Below are 20259 nucleotides of genomic sequence, written 5' to 3'. Positions count from 1 at the left end.
GGGATCTGTAAGGCTGGGAGCGACTGCTCTGGTTGTAACCTAAATTAATGTTCCTTAAGAGAGTAAGACAGCTCATCAAGTATGTCAGTTAGGAGAGATGATGGATTACAGAAGTGAACTTCCATGGCACAACAATGGGTTACTAACTGACAAGATGTATAGAAAATGACAGGGCTCATAAAACTTTTAATGAGCAAATACCGAGTCCACAGTTTTGAACACTGACTGGAATTGGTACTTCAGGTTCCCAGGTTCGCCTTTGTAGGTCTTTCCTGAGGATCAGGTTTCACATGAATAAAAACATCTTTCCTTCTTCCAACTCAGTGTTTCTGGTTTTTCATTGATCGTTCTTGTGTGTTAACCCTATGCTGGACCTGTTTTGTTTCACCTTCACCATCTCCCCAAAGCCATTTTAACTTCTCATGGATAAAAAGGATCTGAGATGTTTATGCTTAGGATCCATGAATTTTGACAATTCTGTTGTGAGGCTTTAATTTGTAGTCCTTCTGTGAATGTTCTAGCAGTTACACATCTACCTCAACAACATAAGAACAACTCTTACCACCCAAGGACATTCCTCTAGGAGGTCAGATTGTACCTTTGAAAGAACTGCCTTCAGGGAATTCCTGTCAGAGTGCTCTGGCAAGCCTTAACTGGCAATAACAAGCTCTGACCAACTTCACCTGTGACCTCCATCCACATGTCTATGCCCATTCATCCAGCAGCTCAATTTCAGCTCTTGCCTGAGCCTTCAGTCCCCACCTGAGCTGCAGCATAGTTGTGCCTGTCCCCAGCTGCCCTGATTTAGAGACTGGTTTTGCTAAAGGGACTCCAGACTGACAAAGGTGGTAGCATGTCCCCTGGAATGATATTAGACTTACAACAGCCTTGTTTCTAAGCCCTCTCCTGCTGTTCTTTCCCAACTGGACTCCCTGGATCAGGCTCATCACCTTATCCGAGGCTGCTGGTGGACCCAGTCTCTAGCACCACCCTGCCCTGCTCAGGTCCTGTGGAACTGCACCAGGTGAGCTCCTGTGGTTACCCTCAGCACCCATTCTTGCTGCTCCCTGACACTGGATGTCATACAAAATTGGGGGGGAAAAAATCCTCTCACCAATCTTTATGTGGGAATCTATACGGGAAATCATAATTTACACCATGTACCAAAAGTGCATGATTAGTCCTACTAAATTTTCCCAGAATGTTTCCTTCTCAGTGTAGGAACAACTTCCAGCCACCCCAATATTTTGCCAGAAATTTGCCTCCCAGAGAATAACAAACACCAAATGAAACAAGACCACACCAAAGTAATCAACACAAGAACTTCCAACACCTCTGCCTTTACACAGCAAAGAGCCTGTGCAATTGTGCAACGTGCCTCAGTGCCTGCTAACTCATCACTTCTAGGTTAGCTACACTCCTATCTCCCACAGCCCCATGAGTGCTCTTTGTTCCATGTATCTTAATTACTCTTTTCCTGCAGATATGCAAGTTGAGCAATGTTAATTAGGATGTTCCCAAATAAGTTGTTTCCCGCCTGGTTAAGCCTGATATTCACTGGAGTTGTGCAAGAGCTGAACGACTTAGATGTGTTAAAGATACAGATATATGTAGAGAGAGATCCTCTAAATAAATATAAATTTTTAAAAATACCTTTTTTTCTCACTATAAGCTTTCCCTCTGTAATCAAACAGAGGCCCTTATACTCAGTAAAATACAGATTACGAGTATTTCTAAGCTTTTCTGGAATTAGGCTAGCTGAAGATATTACTCCTACAGCATAAAGAAAAGCTTTGGAGCATCATCTCAGAAAATTCACAGTAAAAAGGTGCATACTGATCCCTGGGTACCTTAGTCGTGGAAACCACACAGGAAGCTCTGCAGAACGAAGGATAAGAAAATGCTGGAAATATAATGCATGCATCTATTTTCACTGATTGCAGACTGTGGGACCTAACTAGAATTAAAAAAGAATAAAATATTTATTCACCATTTTAGTTCACCACGCTTGCTGAGACTTACGGAATAAATGTGAGTCTGCCAGTATGGAAGTGAGCTAGGTTTCACACAGTACCCGAGCACAGTTTCACAACCTGCCTGTGAGCTCTCAGGTGAGGCACTTCATCCTCTCTGGCTCGGATACGTGGCTTACCATGGGAACACCATTGTGCTGCAGTGAACATAAACGTAGTAGTACATGTGAAGTATTCTACTGCAACTTTGCTGCTGATCCTTAATTATCCACATTAAAAGAGTTTTCTCTAACTTATTGGAAAGTAATTTGCATCAATGTGTAGTTTTGTTTCCTTTGATAGATATTTATCAAGTTGTCTTCACTCTTAAGAACATATTAACACTTATGTTATTAACATTTATTTTTCACTTGAAAAATAAATAACCAACACCAGTTTAATGTTAGAAGTACCCATGGGAAATCTCAGAGAACTGAGTATGTTTGTTCCCTTTCACTTTTCCCTATCACCTTCGTAGTCAGTTTCACAATTTTCTAAGTACATCGGGAAACTTCAGGATGCCTCCACGGCATTAGCGCTGGTGACCTAAGAGCCTACAACAACCACAGGCTGTGTGACAATCAGCAGCACGCACACGGACTGGGCAGTGCCACCTCGGGAAGGCGTGCGCAGCGAACCCAGGTGTTGGTTAGGTGGATGTTATTAACAAGGAGGATAAATCCACGCAGTTGAGGCTCTGCTGGCAGATGTTGAACGGTATTTGGAAAACAGATCGCCAGACATCACCAGCCATGAGCGCTGCTCGCAGGCGGCGCTCCTGGAGCTCGGCCCCGTTTCCACAGGTGCTCACAGACGGACGGAGCGCCACTCGGGTGTCACGTCTGTGGCACCTGGTGAAGCACAGACATCTCTCCGTTTACGAGTCTCCCCTTACGGGTACCGCAACCCTTTCCGGCCCGCCTGACCAAAAACGGCGGGACAAGGGAGAGAGAAAGAGGAGCCCACCTCTCCGCGCCCACCCCCGGCCCGGCCCCCGCCCCGCGGGCCCGCCCCGGCCCGCCCCTCGCTCGGCAGCGCGCAGACCGCGCGGGCGAGCTCCGGCGGCCCCTCGGCGGCCATGCGGTTCCTCGGCGCTGCGTCCGGCGCTCCGTGGGCGCTGCTGCTGCTGCTGCTGGCCCGCGGCTCCCGTGAGTAGCGCCCGCCGGGGGCCGGGCCGGGCGGAGGCGCTGGCCCTGCGCCCCTCGCAGCCGCCCTGCCTGGCGGCTGCCGCCACAACTCAGCCGGGCCGAGCCAGGCCTCGTCCCGCCGCTGGTGGCCGGAGCGGGGCCGGGGCTGCGCCCTGACTGCCCCCGAGCGCCCCGGGAAGCGGCACCGGGATGGGACGGGACGGGACGGCGGTCGCTGACGCTCCGCTCCGGAGCGGGAGCCGCGGTCGCACGACCGGCGTGTCTGGAGTGCTGTGACAGAAACGGGGAGGAGGGGTTAATATTCGGGATGTTTTTTAAGTAGAAACAACAATTACAGAAGGACCCCCGAGGAGCGTTTGGGTTGGGGGTGCGCACGCCCGCAGGGATGCGCGGCCCCGCCCCCGGCAGGCGCCCGGCCCGAGCGGCGCGGGGGAGCCCGGGGCGCCCGCTGCCCCCGGCAGGGCCGGGCTGGGAAGGGCCGCTCCCTGCGCCTGCTGGGTGCTGCTCTCTGGGGCTGTCCGTGGGCTGAGGGGCTTCCAATGGGGGCTTCGGGCTCGTGGTGGCGGTGCGGATGGGACACGCTGTGCTTTGTCGCGTTTCTGTCAGGCCCTCGCAGCGGTGCCCCTTTGTAGCTGCCGGTTCTAGCAAATGCACAGCCTCGTGCCCGGGCTCAGAACACCACAGTCAGGGGATCAGCGTTGACAGGCACTGAAATAAAGCGAGAAGCATACAGGTCTGAGCTGCGGGAGTTGCATTTTCAAAAGACTGAAGTGCCTACAGTGCCACACAATTTTCCAAAGTAAAGAAGCCAAAAGATCACGGGTACCAGAACTAACCTGCTGTAAATACTGTTGAGGAATCTCAGTCAGTCCAGCAGTGTTTATATGCGGTTGTTTAATCTGGTGAAGTTGTAATATAAATTCATACCAAAAAAAATAGAATGAGGAATGCAAACAGCTTTGTAATTGCCCTTCCAAAAAGAAGGGCAAGGTTTTTTTTAAAAGGAGTTAACAGGTAACCAAATCTTGCTTTGCTAAGATCTTATGGCCTCTGTTTAGCAACAATAGCCTGTCATTTAATGTGATAAAAGATTGCACTGATCTGTCTTCTGTCATGCTGCTTCCTGAGTGCATGTGCGGATTTAACTCAGAGTACAGTCAGTGCTGTCTCCTGGGGCAGGGGTGATTTCGTGTAGCTCCTGACACACAAATGTAGTCCTTCCTCTGTATGTGAATTGATTGTCTAGAGCTCAGTTATGATATGTTGAAAGAAGTTGTGCCCTTTTAAGGCTCACTTTAATGTATCTGTTGAAATAGCTTTTTCCCCCCCCCCCCCCCCCCTCTGTCCACTTAGAAACTTCCAGAAAGTACTGCTGGGATTTGTGTTGATTTCAGCAGAAGTTTGTCATTGTCTAATCAACACTACAGGAAGAAGTGTGAAGCCCATCTCTGATATGCAGAAAGTGAAAGTGGCAGTACATGTGTCCTCAGTCTGGTTAAGATTTTTGTGCAGACTGGTTATTTCATTATAATGCTGCTCTTTTACTCTGCTGGTCAGTTTATTTCTATGTGTCAGTCAACTCAGTGGAAGAAACAGCACCAAAAGAATATGGTTTTAGAAAAAAATCCTTCTCACTATTATGTAAAATCCATCTGGCTTCCTTGTACCTGAGTAATAGGAATCCCTCTCCCTGTCAGGAAGTGGCTTCCACCCCCTTCCTGCTGTGTTGAGAAAAGATAGCTAGCGACATCTTCAAGAGCTTACTTGTATACAAAACTTACTCACACTAAAAAAATCAGGAGCAGCAGCAGCCTCCAGGCCTGAAAACAGGCATAATATTTTGATTTGTGTGTCATCTTCTCTTAGATTCCTGGGTGGCAGCAAAAGGTGGTGTAGTTTTTCAGTCTTAAATTGATGGGGATTGAGAATTGGTTACATGGTCTGTGTTGTTTCCATCCATGCAGTGGTGCTTATGCTTTCCTTTGCAAGACTGTGGAGTAGTTTCACAGTGTTAAGGCATGAGGACTCCTCTGAAATGTTGTTGAAATAATCCTGCCTGACCTCTCTCTCAGGATGACCTAACTTCTTGGTGGGTCAAGAACATCAGTTCAAAAACAGGCACCTAAAGACCTTGTTGAATCAAAAGAAAAATAAAGTTTCCAGAAAGCAAGGACTTGAAATTATAGTTTGTCAAAATTGCCTGGCAGGTGTTACAATAGATTTGAGGTCAGGGGCTTGCTTTTATTTCAATCTCTAGAATTCTAATTTTATCCATTGCAGCTGAAAGGAGTGAGTATGCTGATGGTGGAGACTACCTAGGGGATGGTTATATTCATGTTGCTGCTCTAACATCTCTGCTTTAACCATGCACCTCCAGCAACTCATCTGGATTGCTTAGAGATTACTGAGCAAGTGGGTGATCTTTCTGATGGAGTGCACATTGTCAGTGCTTCTGTACTTTAGTGCTTTTAAACCAACAAAAGCAGAATGATTTGGGCATAAAATTCCCCTCTGTGCCTGCTATGCATCAAGCTTGAAAAGAGAAAATGCCCTGAGAAAATTTTATATATGACTTTTGACCTGTCCCCAAAATGAATGTGTAAAGCTGTGCTTAGTAAAAATGAAGGTTTATATACCAACATCTTCCTGCAGTGTAAGGTTTAGCTACACTAGACATAAAGCGTGTGAGTCCTTCGAAATGTGTTTATCTTTTATGTGAAGGTTGGAGTGAGCAAATTGACCTTTGTTGCATGCAGGTAGTTGAATGAGTATTGCCATTCGTTTGTGTAGGGTTCTTCTACCAGGGTTCAGCTGTGGAGACTAGTAATTAGGTATGTGTCTGAGCGGAGACTACAGATTTCAAACATGAATGTTATATACTGTGTTGATTTTTGCAGGATTTGGCAAAATCAAGTCCAGTTAACGTCCTGTCCTGTTGATTTTTAGAAAGTATCAGAGCTATCCCTATCACTCACCCTGGATGTATTTGTATATAACACAAGCACAAATCTTCAGTCTCTGCCACTTGGGAAAGCCCAATTCCAGCTATAAAGCTGGAAGAACTGGACTGATACTGCCCTTTCGAAAGTTTGCTTATCCAAATTGTCTCCAACTCATGAAGTTTGATCACTAGAGCAACAAAAACACAAGAGGCCCTGAAAGCACTTGACATGCCAGACTCTGACGGGGCTTTCACAGGAAGCATGCTTGCTTTCAGATACATCCAGCCAGCCACAGTTCTGTGGTTTTTTAGCTGCATCTATGCCTGACCTTAAACAGAGCAAAACAGGGCTGTCAGACAAAAACCATGTTGATCCCCCTTCCCTGTCCTTTTCCAGTGTGTGGTGCTCTGATCCAGTTTTAAGTTGGGTATATCCTTGTGCTGGTTCCGTTTCATCGTGAAAAATGAAAACAAGGGATCCTTTCTTTCCTTCCCCTCTCTTCTGGGTCACAGGGAGAGTAAGCCTCAGCACAGTTTCTCTGCTCAAGATTCATAGGCCCAGTGTTGCAGCTGATGCTGTGGCTCCAAGAGCTGTGCTTCTGCTCGTGCACAGGATGCTGCAGCTGGCTGCCACCTCTCTCCCCCCTTCCTTCCTGTACCATCACATGCGTGTCTACACCTGGCTCAGTGCCAATTTCTAACCTTTGCACTTCTGCTTCCTGGAGAAGGCCAGGACCCCTCCCTATTTTGCTTTGGGACAATTGAACTGTGAAGCCTGTGGTCTGGCATAAGAGGTTCTTCTACTTGTCAGAGCCATCACTGCATAAAACCTGTGGTGCTTTTCTCTTTGCTTAGCCCAGGAGTCCTTTCTGCCTCTCTGTTTGAAGTCTCCTGCTTGTCTCTGCAGTGGTACATGCAGCTTCAAATTTAAAGGAACAGTCTCAGGATAGAGAACACTGGGAATATTTTAAGATTTCCTTATATCTATCTCTCTGTCCCATTCACTGCCACATGTTCCCATGTGGCATATGCTTCTGCAAAACCCCACTTAAGGAGTATTTGTATTCTGAAGCCAATGTGTGTTATTCAGATTAAGAAACTTACCAACGTTTGGGCATTTTTAAGAAGGAAGAATTAAAAGTTGTATCTTTTAAGCTGGATAAGGTCCTCAGCATGTTTCAAGGTGTGCAGTCCAAGCTGATCTGAACTAAACTAATACAGTCCTGCTTTCGCTTCCACCTCTGTTTCCTGCCCCTCTCTTTCATCTAGTTATATAGGGAGCCCTTTCTGCTAGTTAAAAGATTTCTATGCAGAAAAAACCATTGTGTGTTGTTGAAGAGGGAGGTAATGTCAGTTTTGTGTTGGCCTAGCTTTTCCAATCAGATCATTATATAATGTGGGGGAACTTGCTGTGATGTAGAACAGTTTTTGCAGGATTGGGTCCTCTCTGGGGAAGCTTTGTTTAGCAGTGTCCCATCCTTTGTTTGTTTGTTTTCCCTAAGTTTCCTAATTAAACAGCATAATACACCTTGCAGTGCTGCCCTCAGTCTTGATATTGCAGGGGTGAGGTACAGTGAGTTATTTTGCCATTCGTATTTGCAAACTTTATCATTTTGAGACCTTGGCTAAGGTTTTGTAACCACTAAGAAAATGCCCTATTTCTGTGATACTCAGTTCCAGTTATTTGCTTGTCTTTCGCACGATATTAGGTGATCAAAACTAAATTGTGCTTGGCAAAGGCAGAATCCACAACTGATCCTCTTCTATTCATGTGAATGCCAGGCTGTTGATTCTCTGTGGTTTTCCTTTAAATTTTACCACTTTGTTCAAGGTGTGATACTTTTCGGTCCTATTCCCCATCTGCCAAATGCCAAAATCCCCAACGCCAATGTGGATGCATTAACATGCCCTTAGTCACAAACTGAATAATGCAACTTCTTAGTGGAGCTAATTGTGTTTTTATGTTGTCCATGTAGTGCCAGAGCAAGCACCTATCTGCCTGCAAAGGCTTGGCAAACAAAGCTAAAGACTTAAGTGAGAAATTCTTGCTCTTCTGTTGCAGGTGACACAGATCAGGTGTTTCTACTGAAGGAAAGTGCCTGATTTTTTGCCTCTTTAAGTCTCATCTTTTTTTTTTCTCATCTCATTTGCCTCTTTTAGTTTTCATCTCAGGGAAGGTGAAAACTTGGGATGGGGATGATAGGGAAGATAAAACAGAGGATGGGAGGAGTTTTGGTTCATTTGGTGGTTGGGTAGTATAAATGGTGTCAGTTTTAATGCACTCAGAGCAGGCTGTTGTGCTAACATGCTTTTATATCATCATCATAACTATCCCCTGTCATATGCCCAAAGCGAGTGGCAGATGCTGTACTTTCTTTTTTTCTTCTTCCACCTAAAACTATCTTATTATTCCTGGTTTTTTTCTTTTAATTTAGGAAATGAAGGCACAAACAGCACTGCGCCCTTTACTACGATTCCAGGCAGTGGGTTGCCAGGTAATACTTTTGGCATTTCTGTTGCTGTTCCTCAATAGCATTGAGAAAAGCACATATTATTGTATGTCTTAAACCATCCTGTAATAATTTGCCCTCTATTTTATTTTATTGAATTGTGAGCAGCTGTAGGGCAGGAGGGAGGTACTCTGATTGTCCCATCTATTCTGGGACAACTAAAGATTTTTAAGGGGAACAGTAGAACACAAATCAATTCTCATGTCCTTGGGTACCCCGGAGCAACATTGAGAGGAGAAATAAAATGGGAAAATATTGTGTATAGAAATAGAAACACCTGGCAAAATCAATTAACAGTTAAAAGGAAAACCAAGAAGTCTGCTGGATTAGAATTCAGTGATCTTCAGATAAAGGCAAGGCATTTTTTCGTTTGAGTCATTTTTGCCCTGTACTACTTCAGTCATCTCATTTGCTGTTGGCTGACAATACTCTGCTCGTTGACTCACTCTGTCTTGTGTTAATTGCAGTACTGACTCACCCAAATTCCAGGCAATAGATATGGCTTCTTTTTACCTGTATGAACATGTAGTCCACATCCAGAGCTGTCCCAGGGTTGTAGAAGTAAGCACTTAGAACCTGGGGAAAGCACAAAGATACGTTCTGGTTACAGTATTGGGCCTCTGTGGAAAAGATTTAACCCCAGGCATATCCATGGCTTATGCTGGGATAATAGTCAGCATATCCAAGAAAGAATGTGTTTGTAATTGTACAATCAGAGACCCTTTCTCAAAGGCACTTAAATCTGCGACTTAATGTCCCAGTTATGTCAGTATAAGGGCTGAGTGTGCAGTACACAGTGTGGGGGGCTGCTTGGCTGCGATTATACCAAAGAAAGAACAAAGTAATTCCCTCTCTGATTTCCCCCCCGCCCTCCCATTTTTTGGTAGGTGGTATGAAGATGTAAATTTGGTGCATTTGTTCTTAACCTGAGCTTGCTCATAACATGTATGCAATTGCAAAGAGTTACAGACTAAACTCTTCCAGTGGTAAGAACAGCAGATCCATTCAAAGGGAGTAGGTGTAGGTCTGTTTCTTGACTGCAGTAGCTGTGTTGCTCTCCTCTTAAATCTCTGAGGTTATGTGCTTTGTTTTTCAGCCATGCTGAAAAGCAGCAGAGCTGCTGCAAGGCACATAACCCTGCCAGTGTGGGAGTGTGCTGTAAAAGATCACTTACTTAGAGAAAAGAATGATCATAGAATGGGCATTCGCAACAGTGCAGAATGAAGGGAGAAAAACATGGGCAGTGACACTCCCAGGAACAGCCCAGTAGATCTTTGCCAGGAGCAAGAGACACTTAATCTATATGGAGAAATATAGAGGAGGGATGCAGCAATGAGGACAGAAGTGAGAGTGGGAGAGTACCTGAGAAACCTAGGAGTAACATGAGGAGGAAGGAGGGCCAAGAAAAAGAGATCTGGAAAAGTAGAAGTGAAACAAAGGAGAGAAAGACAAAACCACTAAGACTGGTTTACATTTTATGTCTGGAAACAGGTACATTCTTAGGACCCTTTTTGTGTAGAGAACAGTATGGAGTAAAATGTTTCACAGAGTATCTGTCTGCCCCTACTTGACTACAGTATATTTCTAGCATCATCCCAGTTTGCAACAGAGAGGCAACAAAATGAAAGAAGAGATCGAGGGACAGAAAATGTAACTGAAGTAGAAGAATAAATACTACAAAACCACCCCCCCATAGTGCACAAGTAGGTTAAGAAAGTTAGTGACAGTATGGCTATTTACGGCAAATGGAATGAAACATGACATAGACGGGGAAGAGAACAAACAGAGGACATTGAAGGAATCACATGCAGACCACTTGGGCACTGCTGTGCATACAGTGTTAACCATGTTCTTGCTGCACTGAGATCTGGAAACATTTTGCAGAGGGATAAAAACCATCTGCCTTGGTGTGGGCTACTCTCTGCTGTATTCCCAACTGTATTCTCCAGACACAGATACCCTGAGGAAAGTATTGTGTCGTGGGTATACTTTCATTATAGTATGATAAAGTTAAAATGAATAATATTGATTTTCTTGTTTTGTTTTTTTTTCCTTGAAGACAATAGCAGTTCATCCATTGTCACTGCATCATCCACTCAATCTACAGCAACATCTACAGGAGGTATGTGTCTGTTCATTACTATGAACCTAGAAGTTAGCTCCAAACCTAACCCTGATAATACCAAATTTTAAAGAACAGGCCATCAAAAGTGGGTATTTGAGACAGGTGTTATCATTGTAGGGCTGGGAAGCAACATGTAAAACAACTCTGTAAAGAAGCTATATTGTTTTTCAAATTTAGGTAGCATATTTCATCAGTAATTACATTTGTGATGCCATTTAAACACAGGAATCAAAACTTCAAGGAAAAATTGCAAGAAGTTGGGTTTTTTTAATGTTCACTCTTTGTCTTTAAGCAAACTTCTTCCATTTTCATGAAGTAAAGATGAATAAGTTGTTGTGCAAACAGTGTGTATCTGTTTAATGTTACTTCACAAAAAACAGATTTAGGGTACAACAAAATCCTGGGAGCTTGAGTTTCAAGAATAGGACTCCATTTCCTTTTACATAAGACTCATAGAATCACAGGATTCTGAAGGTTGGAAGAGACCTTCGAGATTATCTCTCCAATTGTCAACCACCATAATCACCCCTAAACCATATCCCCATGTGCCACATCCAGGCTTCTCTTGGACACTGCCAGAGATGGTGACTCCACCACCTCCCTGGGCAACTTATTCCAATGCCTGGCCACTCTTTCAGTGAACTTTTTTTTTCTAATATCCCCTGGCACAACTTGAGGCCATTTCCTATTGTCCTTTCATTTGACCCATGGCAGAAGAGACTGGCCCCCACTTCACATGAACCTCATGGCACTTAATACCATAGAAAATAATCCTTTGAGAGCTCATAGCACAAAATAGTGGCATTTAAGCCAGTGTCAATCAAGTGGAACAGTTTGTCACGGGTACATTTGCATTGTTCTAGCACTACCATATTTCCTTCACAACCTGGCAGAAGAACTGTAAGTGAGAATTATTTCCCAAGGCAGCAGTGTTGCATTCATGATGCTCCATCATAAGTAGCATGTTAATAAAACACATCTTTGTAGAAAGAATAAATAGCTGTATTGGATCAACTACTAGAGTTTGGAAACAGTTATTTAACCTGGGACACAAACAGTTCATCCACTTACACTTGCAGTGTTCCAGCTGTTGGCTATGTCAATATGAGATTATTAAATGAGGGAGTTAAAAATTTCATCTTCTAGAAGAACTTGTACAGGCAGATTTCACTGCATTAGTAGGGACTGGATAAGAGCTAGTGTCATGCAGTTGTTCAGGCTGTGATGCACAGATAGAGTATTGCATCTGAGAGAAGCTAGTTCTAGAAACTGGGATGCCTTTGTGCTAAGAGCCATGGGAAAGCAGGGCAGGAATGTTGTGTCTACTTAAGATGCCTTGTGTATTTGTGGAGTTTTTTGCTGATCATAAAGTTCCAGCTACGTCATTTCATTTCCAGTACAACTCCTATATTCTGTCTCTCTAATTTCTACCACATTCAGAAGTTGCTTGTTATTTTCATTTAAGTGTAAAATGCTCACTAGGAGGAAAAAAACCCCTCACCTTTGCAAAAACTTTCCTTTTGGTAGCAAGCAAGTGATGCAGTGTCTCATTCTATTGCCTACAGTGTAGCAGTTCAAGCATGTCTAACTTGGAGAGTCCAGAGGTTTCTGTAATCTCCTTGTTGCCTTGTTCCCCGAAGCCTGTAAAGCCATTGTTAACCACAGTGTTTCACCCACCCTGTGCTCCTTCTGTCTTCTGCTCCAGCCCTTGCAGGTTTCTTGGAAAGGTCTGAGTTTTACTAGTTTTGGATATTAACAGTAAAAAGAAGCCTGAGCCCTTTACTGTTAGGCACAGTATAAACCTAACAGATAGCTGTGCCTTGCTTCATAAGGTTTGGTGATTCCCATCCTTCTGTCTTTTTTGTTCCCCTTAGAAACAGAGATTTTAATACAGTGTTCATGGATTTTGATTATCTGTCTCAACTTCTTCAGAATAAAGACTATTGGGTATATGTACTTAATTGTGCCTAAAGTCTCTGCCATTATTTTTTGGGGGGAGAGGAAGGAAGCTCTTGGTGAAGAAAGCAAAAGTCTGTTTCATTCAATCATTTTCCATGCAGAGGAAAGTATTTATTTTAGGAAAAGCATTCCATAATAATTTTGCATGTTAGCACAGTGCTTATGCAATTTGAGTTTTGTGCTCATTCTTGTTGAGTTAGAACATGAAGGGAGTAGTAGCACATGCTGCTAAGAATTCTTATCTGTATGCTCTATATATATATTTTTTTTTTTAATTGATGGGTACAGCATAGCTATTTAGTGCTCAAACACAGGTAGCAAACCATGTAAAATACTTGTGTCTTTTAAAAACAAAGCATCATAAACCTGAACTCTATTACTGGCATGCATCCTTTGTAAGTAATAAAAATTAACTCAGGCAGTCAGGGTTTGTTAAGTGTGTTCGATGAAGCCCAGCTGGTCTTCAGGCGGCAAAGTAATTAGGGAAATAAAAGATAAAAGGACAGATGTTGCTAGCAAATATTCTTTCATCTTCACTCTGTTTGTAAAATAGTACGGGTCAGATTTTTCAAAGATGGAGAAGAACAGATTTGTGCCTTTTTCATGTCAGCTTCCCAAAATGTCCAGCTGCTTCAGATAGCCTCCTGCTGATGCTTTGAAATGACTGATGCTAAATACATCATGAGAGATAGGTCTAGAGATTAGGCAGATTTCACTGTTAGAGTTACATCACCAAGGGCTGTAATCTTGATTAAGTAAAAAAAGAAGGATTGCTATTGGAAAAGAGATGGGAGAAAAGTAATGCGCAAATGTGCTGAAATTCCTCATAGATGTTTGGGTTTTTTTCCATCATGACTCAGGTTTTCTGTAGGGCAATTTAATACCCATGGAGTAAGTACCAGCTTTGTGTGACATCATTTTATAATGTTACACATCTAACAATTAGCCATTGTATTGCTCAGAAACAGAAGGCTCTTTGACACTCAGAAATCCCGGCTCAAAAACAGCCCACAGAAAACTGCTTGACACTTGCATCCAGATTTGTCTTTCTTTGGTATCGCTTACATTAGGAATGTGGCTGTGAGGTGTGGTTTCACATCATGTAACTGTAGGTGGTTTCCATGTAGACATTTCCTTGCTTACTTCCTACAGTGAGGAACCATTTGATATTTATGGATCATTGTGCCTTTGGGGAGTTTTACCTGTCAGTATTAAAATGTGCCTTGAATTTTATCTGATATATTTTACGCATGCTTCATAGAGGAACTGAATTTTCGTAATCGTAACAAGGTAAGCAAACGAATGTAGTGTTCCAATTGTTCCACCTCAATGAATGCTCATTTCAAAGGGTTTCCTGGGTTTATGCCACAGTACAATTATAACATTAAAGAACAGGAAAACAAATAGCATTTTCAAAGGAGACTGTATTTTGCTGTTTCAGTAGTTTTAATACTGCATGTCTCAGAAGTGTTGTGTAGGCTAGTTCCTTTCTGCATGTTTACATTGTTATATTGTTGCATTTCTTGAAGTTGTTGATGCTTATATCAGTACTGGCAGCTATGATAAATCATAGACACAGTTTTGTATGTAGTTTCTCATGTTTTACACAACAGAAAAACATTTATCTACAGAAGTATTTTGGATGCTGTATAAAAGGCAGAGATTGAATATCAAGGTTACTCTGTAATTGAGATGAAACTATCTGTTCTTCAAATATTCTAATTTTAGACAGTTTCAAGTAAACATGGATATAATTAGATATTTTAATTTCCATATTGAAAAGCTTTTGAGGTATTTAAAATGAGCCCAGCTTGTATGAGACTATAGAAATAATACAGAAGTAGACTGCTGCAAAGGAGCTGTTTATTTCCAGAATTCTTTCATACATAAAAGCTATTTGCATCCTACTGTCTGCTTAGAGAAATGTTAGTTGCATAACAGACTCATGTTTCTTGTTAGTTCCTTCTTAGAACAATTTTAAAACAATTACTTATTTTTCTATCTGGCTGCCTTCCCTGAAGGTTCTAAGGATTTTGCTGTAAATATCAATCTCTATTATTCTTGAGTTTTGTATTGTGGTATTTTTGTTCTGAACAGTTCATTAGTGTTTTCTGAGGAGGGAAGGGGAAGTGTTAGGTGAAAGTGTAAAGTAAAAGACACTGCATGTCAATGAAACTTGTGAAACAGCGTTCCAGTATTTGTTTCAATCTTGGCAAGATGGCTCACTGCTAAATAAATTACTTAAGCCAGTACATTTACTTCAGTCGAACTTCTATCATGTTCTATCCTTAAGCTTCATATAAATACAGAATTCTCTGTGGCAAGTTTTAATGTATATGGAACCCTAGTAATGCTAGTGTTTCATTCAAAAGCAAATGAAAGATTAAATCATTACTAAAATTGGCAGGGGGGGCAGGCGGGGGCATTTTCATGCAAAATCTGTTCTTATCAGAAGAGCTTTGTTGTTGGAAAAAGCCGGTGCTTCACATAGAAAGTAACTCTTGATCCAGAACTTTATTGCATTTTAACATACTGTAAGTTAGGGATGATTCTATGGAATTGGGTAGTGTTAGCCAAAAAATAAAAAGCTGACTCTTCTAAAAGTTATGATATATTATCCAGGTTTTCTTTACAGTCTTTCCTTTAAAAAATTCTTGACCTTGAGGCCCAGAAATCAGAAGTTAGGTCTTCCCAAAGGAAAGTCTGTATGCAAGCCTGGATACCGTGCAGTGGCATTTTCAGTGTCACTCTCTTGTTCTATTTGGGCATGATAAATGCTGTCTTACTCAATGAGTGTGCAGTTGATTATGTATTTTTCTGTGTGGTATCACCAATAAAAATTTCCCAGGTATGTCCACCACCACTACTCATCTGACCAGTACCAGTCAGCCCAACACCACCACCATGTCTGTGATCTGGACAACTCAGCCCACCAAAAGCAACCAGACAGTAACAGCCACCACAGCTTCACCAGTCACATCGCCACAAGGCAATATTACAGTGGTGACCACTTCTAAGACTTCTTCCACTTCTGTAACAGGTGAGTTCACAGTTCAGGAAGCTCATAAAGGCTTGGATGCACATTCACATGGATTGTAGAACAGTGAATTTTGCAGCAGTGTAACAAAAAGAAGAAAGAAGGTATTTGCATGCTGAAAAACCAGACTAAAGTGGGGTGTCATTACTAAGCTGGCTACAAAAATGTTGCTCTGAGCACTCTGCTTACTTAAATAAGGATGTACTTAACCTGAGACACCTACAGATTTAGGGAGAGAAAAAAAGTGCAAGTGGTCTGGTCCAGCAGCTACCAGCAAGGAGATCAGCAAGATAAAGGAGAAGGGCTTGATTTTGACTATTTTGAACTTCTGTGTTTGTTCAGCTCTCCTTTTTGTAGTTTATTTGAACTCATGCCTAATACTTTCTTTTTTACAGCTGACCTGTATCTCAAAATATGTCACTGGCTTGGTAAAAAGACTTGAGTTCTGTTACCAATGTAATGAATGTTACCCTAATGGAGAATTGAGCATGAGTGTGCATGAGTCCCCCCTTATATGAGAGTTGTCAAATACAGTTTAACCGTGCCCGTTAATACAGAAACAGTGAGTGCAGAATTCAGTATTTCCTTGCACCTGGCTGTGTTACCATCACTTCATGCTTGTACTTCTAAACACATCAGGAGTGCTCATGTGTCAGTGAAGCATAATTGGGTAGGTGAAGCTGTCACCAGCAGAACTTGTTGTTGACCATGTAACACTCTGTATGTAGCAAGTACAAATAGAACTGGGCACAGACTGGGTCTTTAGGTGGGAGTTTGTACCAGATGTTACCAGTTCTAGCAGCAGAACAGCTTTGGCTTATCTGAGGTCATGTTGTCTGTGTCAGTGTTTGTGTTGGGCTGTGGAGCTGATCTCACTTGGGACAGTGAGGGTACAATTGCATGAGACAAGGTAAAGCAATCCCAACAGCTCATTGCCACCAAGTGTTCTGCTCCCACCATGTAACTACACTGACTGACTTGGTGGCTGTTGCACCCCTTTTGCAGGGTGACTCAGTAGGCTCATCTGACTAAAAGCAACTTCCTTTTATGCTTGGGTTAATTTCAGGCCACTGTAGTGGGTTAAATTGGCTCATGGAGGGTATGAAAAACACTAGAACTGGCCTATGAAGGGCAGGAACTCCCTGTGTAGAAGGAGGGGAGAGCAGGGGAGAGAAAAGGCAGGGGAAAAAGGGAGGTGGAGAGGAGAAGGAGCAGTCTTTCAGAGACAGCAAGCAGTTGGATCAGCTGTGCCCATGTCACCAGAATATGGCACTTAGAGCCCTGAGTTTCAGCGTGCTTGACTTGTATCTTGTCAGTTGATCTGTGTTAAATTTGTCTGATTGGGTCTTTAGGTGATACATCAGTCGGGGGGGAGGGGGCAGGATGTAGAGTAGTCCCTCAAAACACAATTTTGCAGGTTCTGTAAAATGTGCCTTTTGTTTTCTTCTTTTCAGCTACATCAAAATCGGACGCTGTCGTAGCCAATACCTCCAGATTTGATGTGGGCAGTTTTGTAGGTGGCATTGTGCTGACTCTTGGAGTCCTAGTAATTCTCTACATTGGATGCAAAACTTACCACTCTAGAAGAGGCATTCAGTACAGAACCATGTAAGTTCCCAAGGGATTGTCACTTACCCATTTATTACTTTCTTGAGGGGGAACAAGGAGAAACAAATGGTCAGAATGAACTCTGATACATTTGTTTAATGTATGTTATATTAATATCATTAAGAGATTTAATCTTGATGTTTTGTCTTTCACCACTTCTGCCATTCCTCATTAGTACTGTGCCTTTCTTCTGTGTGTTTTTTTTCTCTGATCTATTATATAAAATAACTCTGGTTTTTTTAAAAGGATCCTTATCTTTTAGCTAGTCCATGAATAGTTAACATTACACTGAAACTTTTTCTGCCGATTTCTCCTTTTTTTTGCAAGATTTCTCCTTTCTCCTAGACTCTGTTCATTCTTTGGTGTTTTCTTCCCCCTTGCCATTAATTTATAGTGAATTCTAATCAAAATTGTACCATCTCACTTGCTGTTCATACTCAGCTCTACTCAGTTTTCTACCAGGCTTCAGAACTCACCCACATATAGTTTAGGAACCAGGTTGCTTTTCTTTTCCTCTTCGGTATCATCCATCTCAGTCAAGAAGCTTGTTTTAAGTGAGGTGATATCATGAGACCTCTTGGGATACTGGTGTTCAGGCCTTGTTTTCTCTCCATCTTGATTCCTGCTTACTGGTCATGGAATTAAACCAGTCCCTACTGCACATTTACCCACAGTGGCATCTGTAAATGGGTATTGTAAAATTCACATCAACAGTAGCTTCAAAAAAGGGAACCTGCTGCTGAGCTTGTGCAGTGGCTTTGATGAACTGTTACTGCTGGTTATAGGTAAGACAGGTAGGATGAACAGGCCTGAGCAACAGCTGATGTAAGAACACATGAATGGAGTGTGAAAGACAAGATGTGAATGAGGCCAGTGAAAAGCTGGAGGAGTTGACAAAACGGAGCTGTTGAGCTAGCTTCAGGCTTGGCTCAGAGAGGAGTGTAACTCCCAGATCAATATGCCCTTACCGCTTCCTAGCAAGGTGGCCTCTGCTTACAAAATAACCTTCTCAGCAGCAGTTGGGTGGCTCTTTCTCACGTTGACTGATGCTTGTAGTGCAGAACATTAATTACTGTGTTTCTTTTACAGTGATGAACACGATGCCATCATTTAAAGAGACTTCAGTGAAGACAGTGTTGGAGACCCACCCTGTCGCAGCTGTTGTAACTTCTGAGAGAGTTTCTTTCATAAAGATGATCACAGTCTCTGAACCTGTCTTGAGTGTTATCCTGCAAAATGTTGAGAAGCTTTTTAAACATCCTAATTTTTTATATTTGCTTTCATAAGAGGAGCTCAGCACTTTGTAGAGACAGTATTTTCTTTTTCCAGTACTAGTAACCAGATTTAAAGAAAATCACATATTGAGTCATTTTAAGGTGCACACAAGCACAAAGCTCTCTGAAATAGCTAATTACTAGCACAGACAATTGCAGCAGTGCAATTCTAAGTAAGTTTGGGTGGTTTTTTCTAAAGTTTTGTATTAAATTGTATTTATTTTGAAGTTTGATGTGAACTTTAGTTTAGAAATTTTGGATTTTGAACAACTCAGTTAATTTTTGATAGGCTATGAAGGAGGTGTGGTTAGATAACTGTATAGAAGGTGATAATGAGTACTTTAAATGTCAGTCATTAGCTCACCAGTGACCTGCAGATACTTTCCTTAATAGGCTGTATAAGGAGGGTAGCTGCAGGAAACATGGACAGAATGGAAATATCTATCCCTTTTCTCTAAAAGCTTCTTTTTTTCTAGCATGTCCTAATGAAGCTTGTGCAATTCAAGCTTTAATAAAAATGGAAAAAAGGAATTTTGCCATCATAAATACAAGAAGATTCTAAAATTGGCTTTTAAGTTGAAGGTAGCAATCACTTGGCTCTTGGTTTTTATTATTACAAAGCTGTCTGCAGTCTTTTAGCAGCATTTGATAATCATTCAAAGCTATATAGAGAAGGGAAAACATATAAGACAGCATTTTAGAAGACTATAAACTGCATTTTTACAGCTGTTTTCAGAACTTGGTCCTGCTGCACAGATGTACAGAGGTCTGGTCAAAAACCCAGCTGAAGACACTCTGAGCAGACCTTCAGCTGAAGGCCCAAATGCCCTGGGGGTCCTGTGCAGGATGGCTGGTGCTGCTCCCATGTCACTGCTGCAGGCACACTCAGGTAAATCTGCTGACTTCAGTAGATGGGCTCCTGACTTACACGGCTGTAAGGAAAACTAGAACAAGGATCGGGAAACACAGGCCTGCATCTCTGTAAGTCACTGAATGATTGTTCAGTCTTGCTCAGGCTTCACCTGTAGACCCATCCCCCAAGAGGGTTGGTGTGGTGGGGTTTGACTGTCCTGGTTACTGCTGGCACCAGGCCCTCATGGTGGGCACAGAGGAAATGGTGACCGGTGAGGAAGGTCACAGTGGGAACTGCACATAGGTCTGTTGGGGGCTGGGGAACAACTCATCAGGGAAAATGTAACTACTCTGGAACAGACTATTTTGTTAAGCAATAGTTTATTCTGACATGCAGTGTTAGAAGTTGCCATATGGGGTTTTTTACTTTTTCACATGGAGTAGTAAACCCGTTGTTTGCAAGGCACAGCCAACTTGAGCAAACCATAGCTAATGAGTCATCTTGCTAGGACCAGCTGCTCACCTGAGAAGGGGGTAACGGGGCTGTTTCATTTTTTTAGTGCATTTGAGGGTCAAGGGGGAGAGAGTGATTTGAAGTAACTTTGGTTTTTTTTTTTTTAATTGTATTGTTTGGTGGAATATTACTGGATTTGACTTGAAGAGTTATGGAGACAATTCTTTCATAGAACTGTAATTCCTTACTTTGTAGAAATTAAGATAAGTGCAACTCAGTTACTGGGATTGCCTTACCTCTACTGTACAGACAAATAAATCTTTGGAGTTACTACATCAA

The 20259-nt window shown here is 42.4% G+C and overlaps 1 protein-coding gene across 1 annotated transcript; it reads left to right on the top strand.

The window, feature by feature from the left end:
* Positions 1–3039: 3039 nt before the first annotated feature.
* TMEM123 (transmembrane protein 123) lies at positions 3040–20259 on the top strand. The gene is made up of 6 exons (XM_042023783.1): positions 3040–3160; positions 8537–8596; positions 10671–10733; positions 15544–15735; positions 17187–17340; positions 18430–20259. The coding sequence occupies exons 1-6, from the start codon at positions 3091–3093 to the stop codon at positions 18452–18454; spliced, it is 564 nt and encodes a 187-aa protein (XP_041879717.1). The 5' UTR covers positions 3040–3090; the 3' UTR covers positions 18455–20259.

Source organism: Corvus kubaryi, unplaced genomic scaffold (assembly GCF_017639235.1).
Source record: "Corvus kubaryi isolate FWS band 111438036 unplaced genomic scaffold, C.kubaryi_AGA036_p1.0 37256, whole genome shotgun sequence".
NCBI classification, from domain to species: domain Eukaryota; kingdom Metazoa; phylum Chordata; class Aves; order Passeriformes; family Corvidae; genus Corvus; species Corvus kubaryi.
Note: the sequence above shows the minus strand (reverse complement) of the source record. Positions and strands in the feature narration are given on the sequence as shown.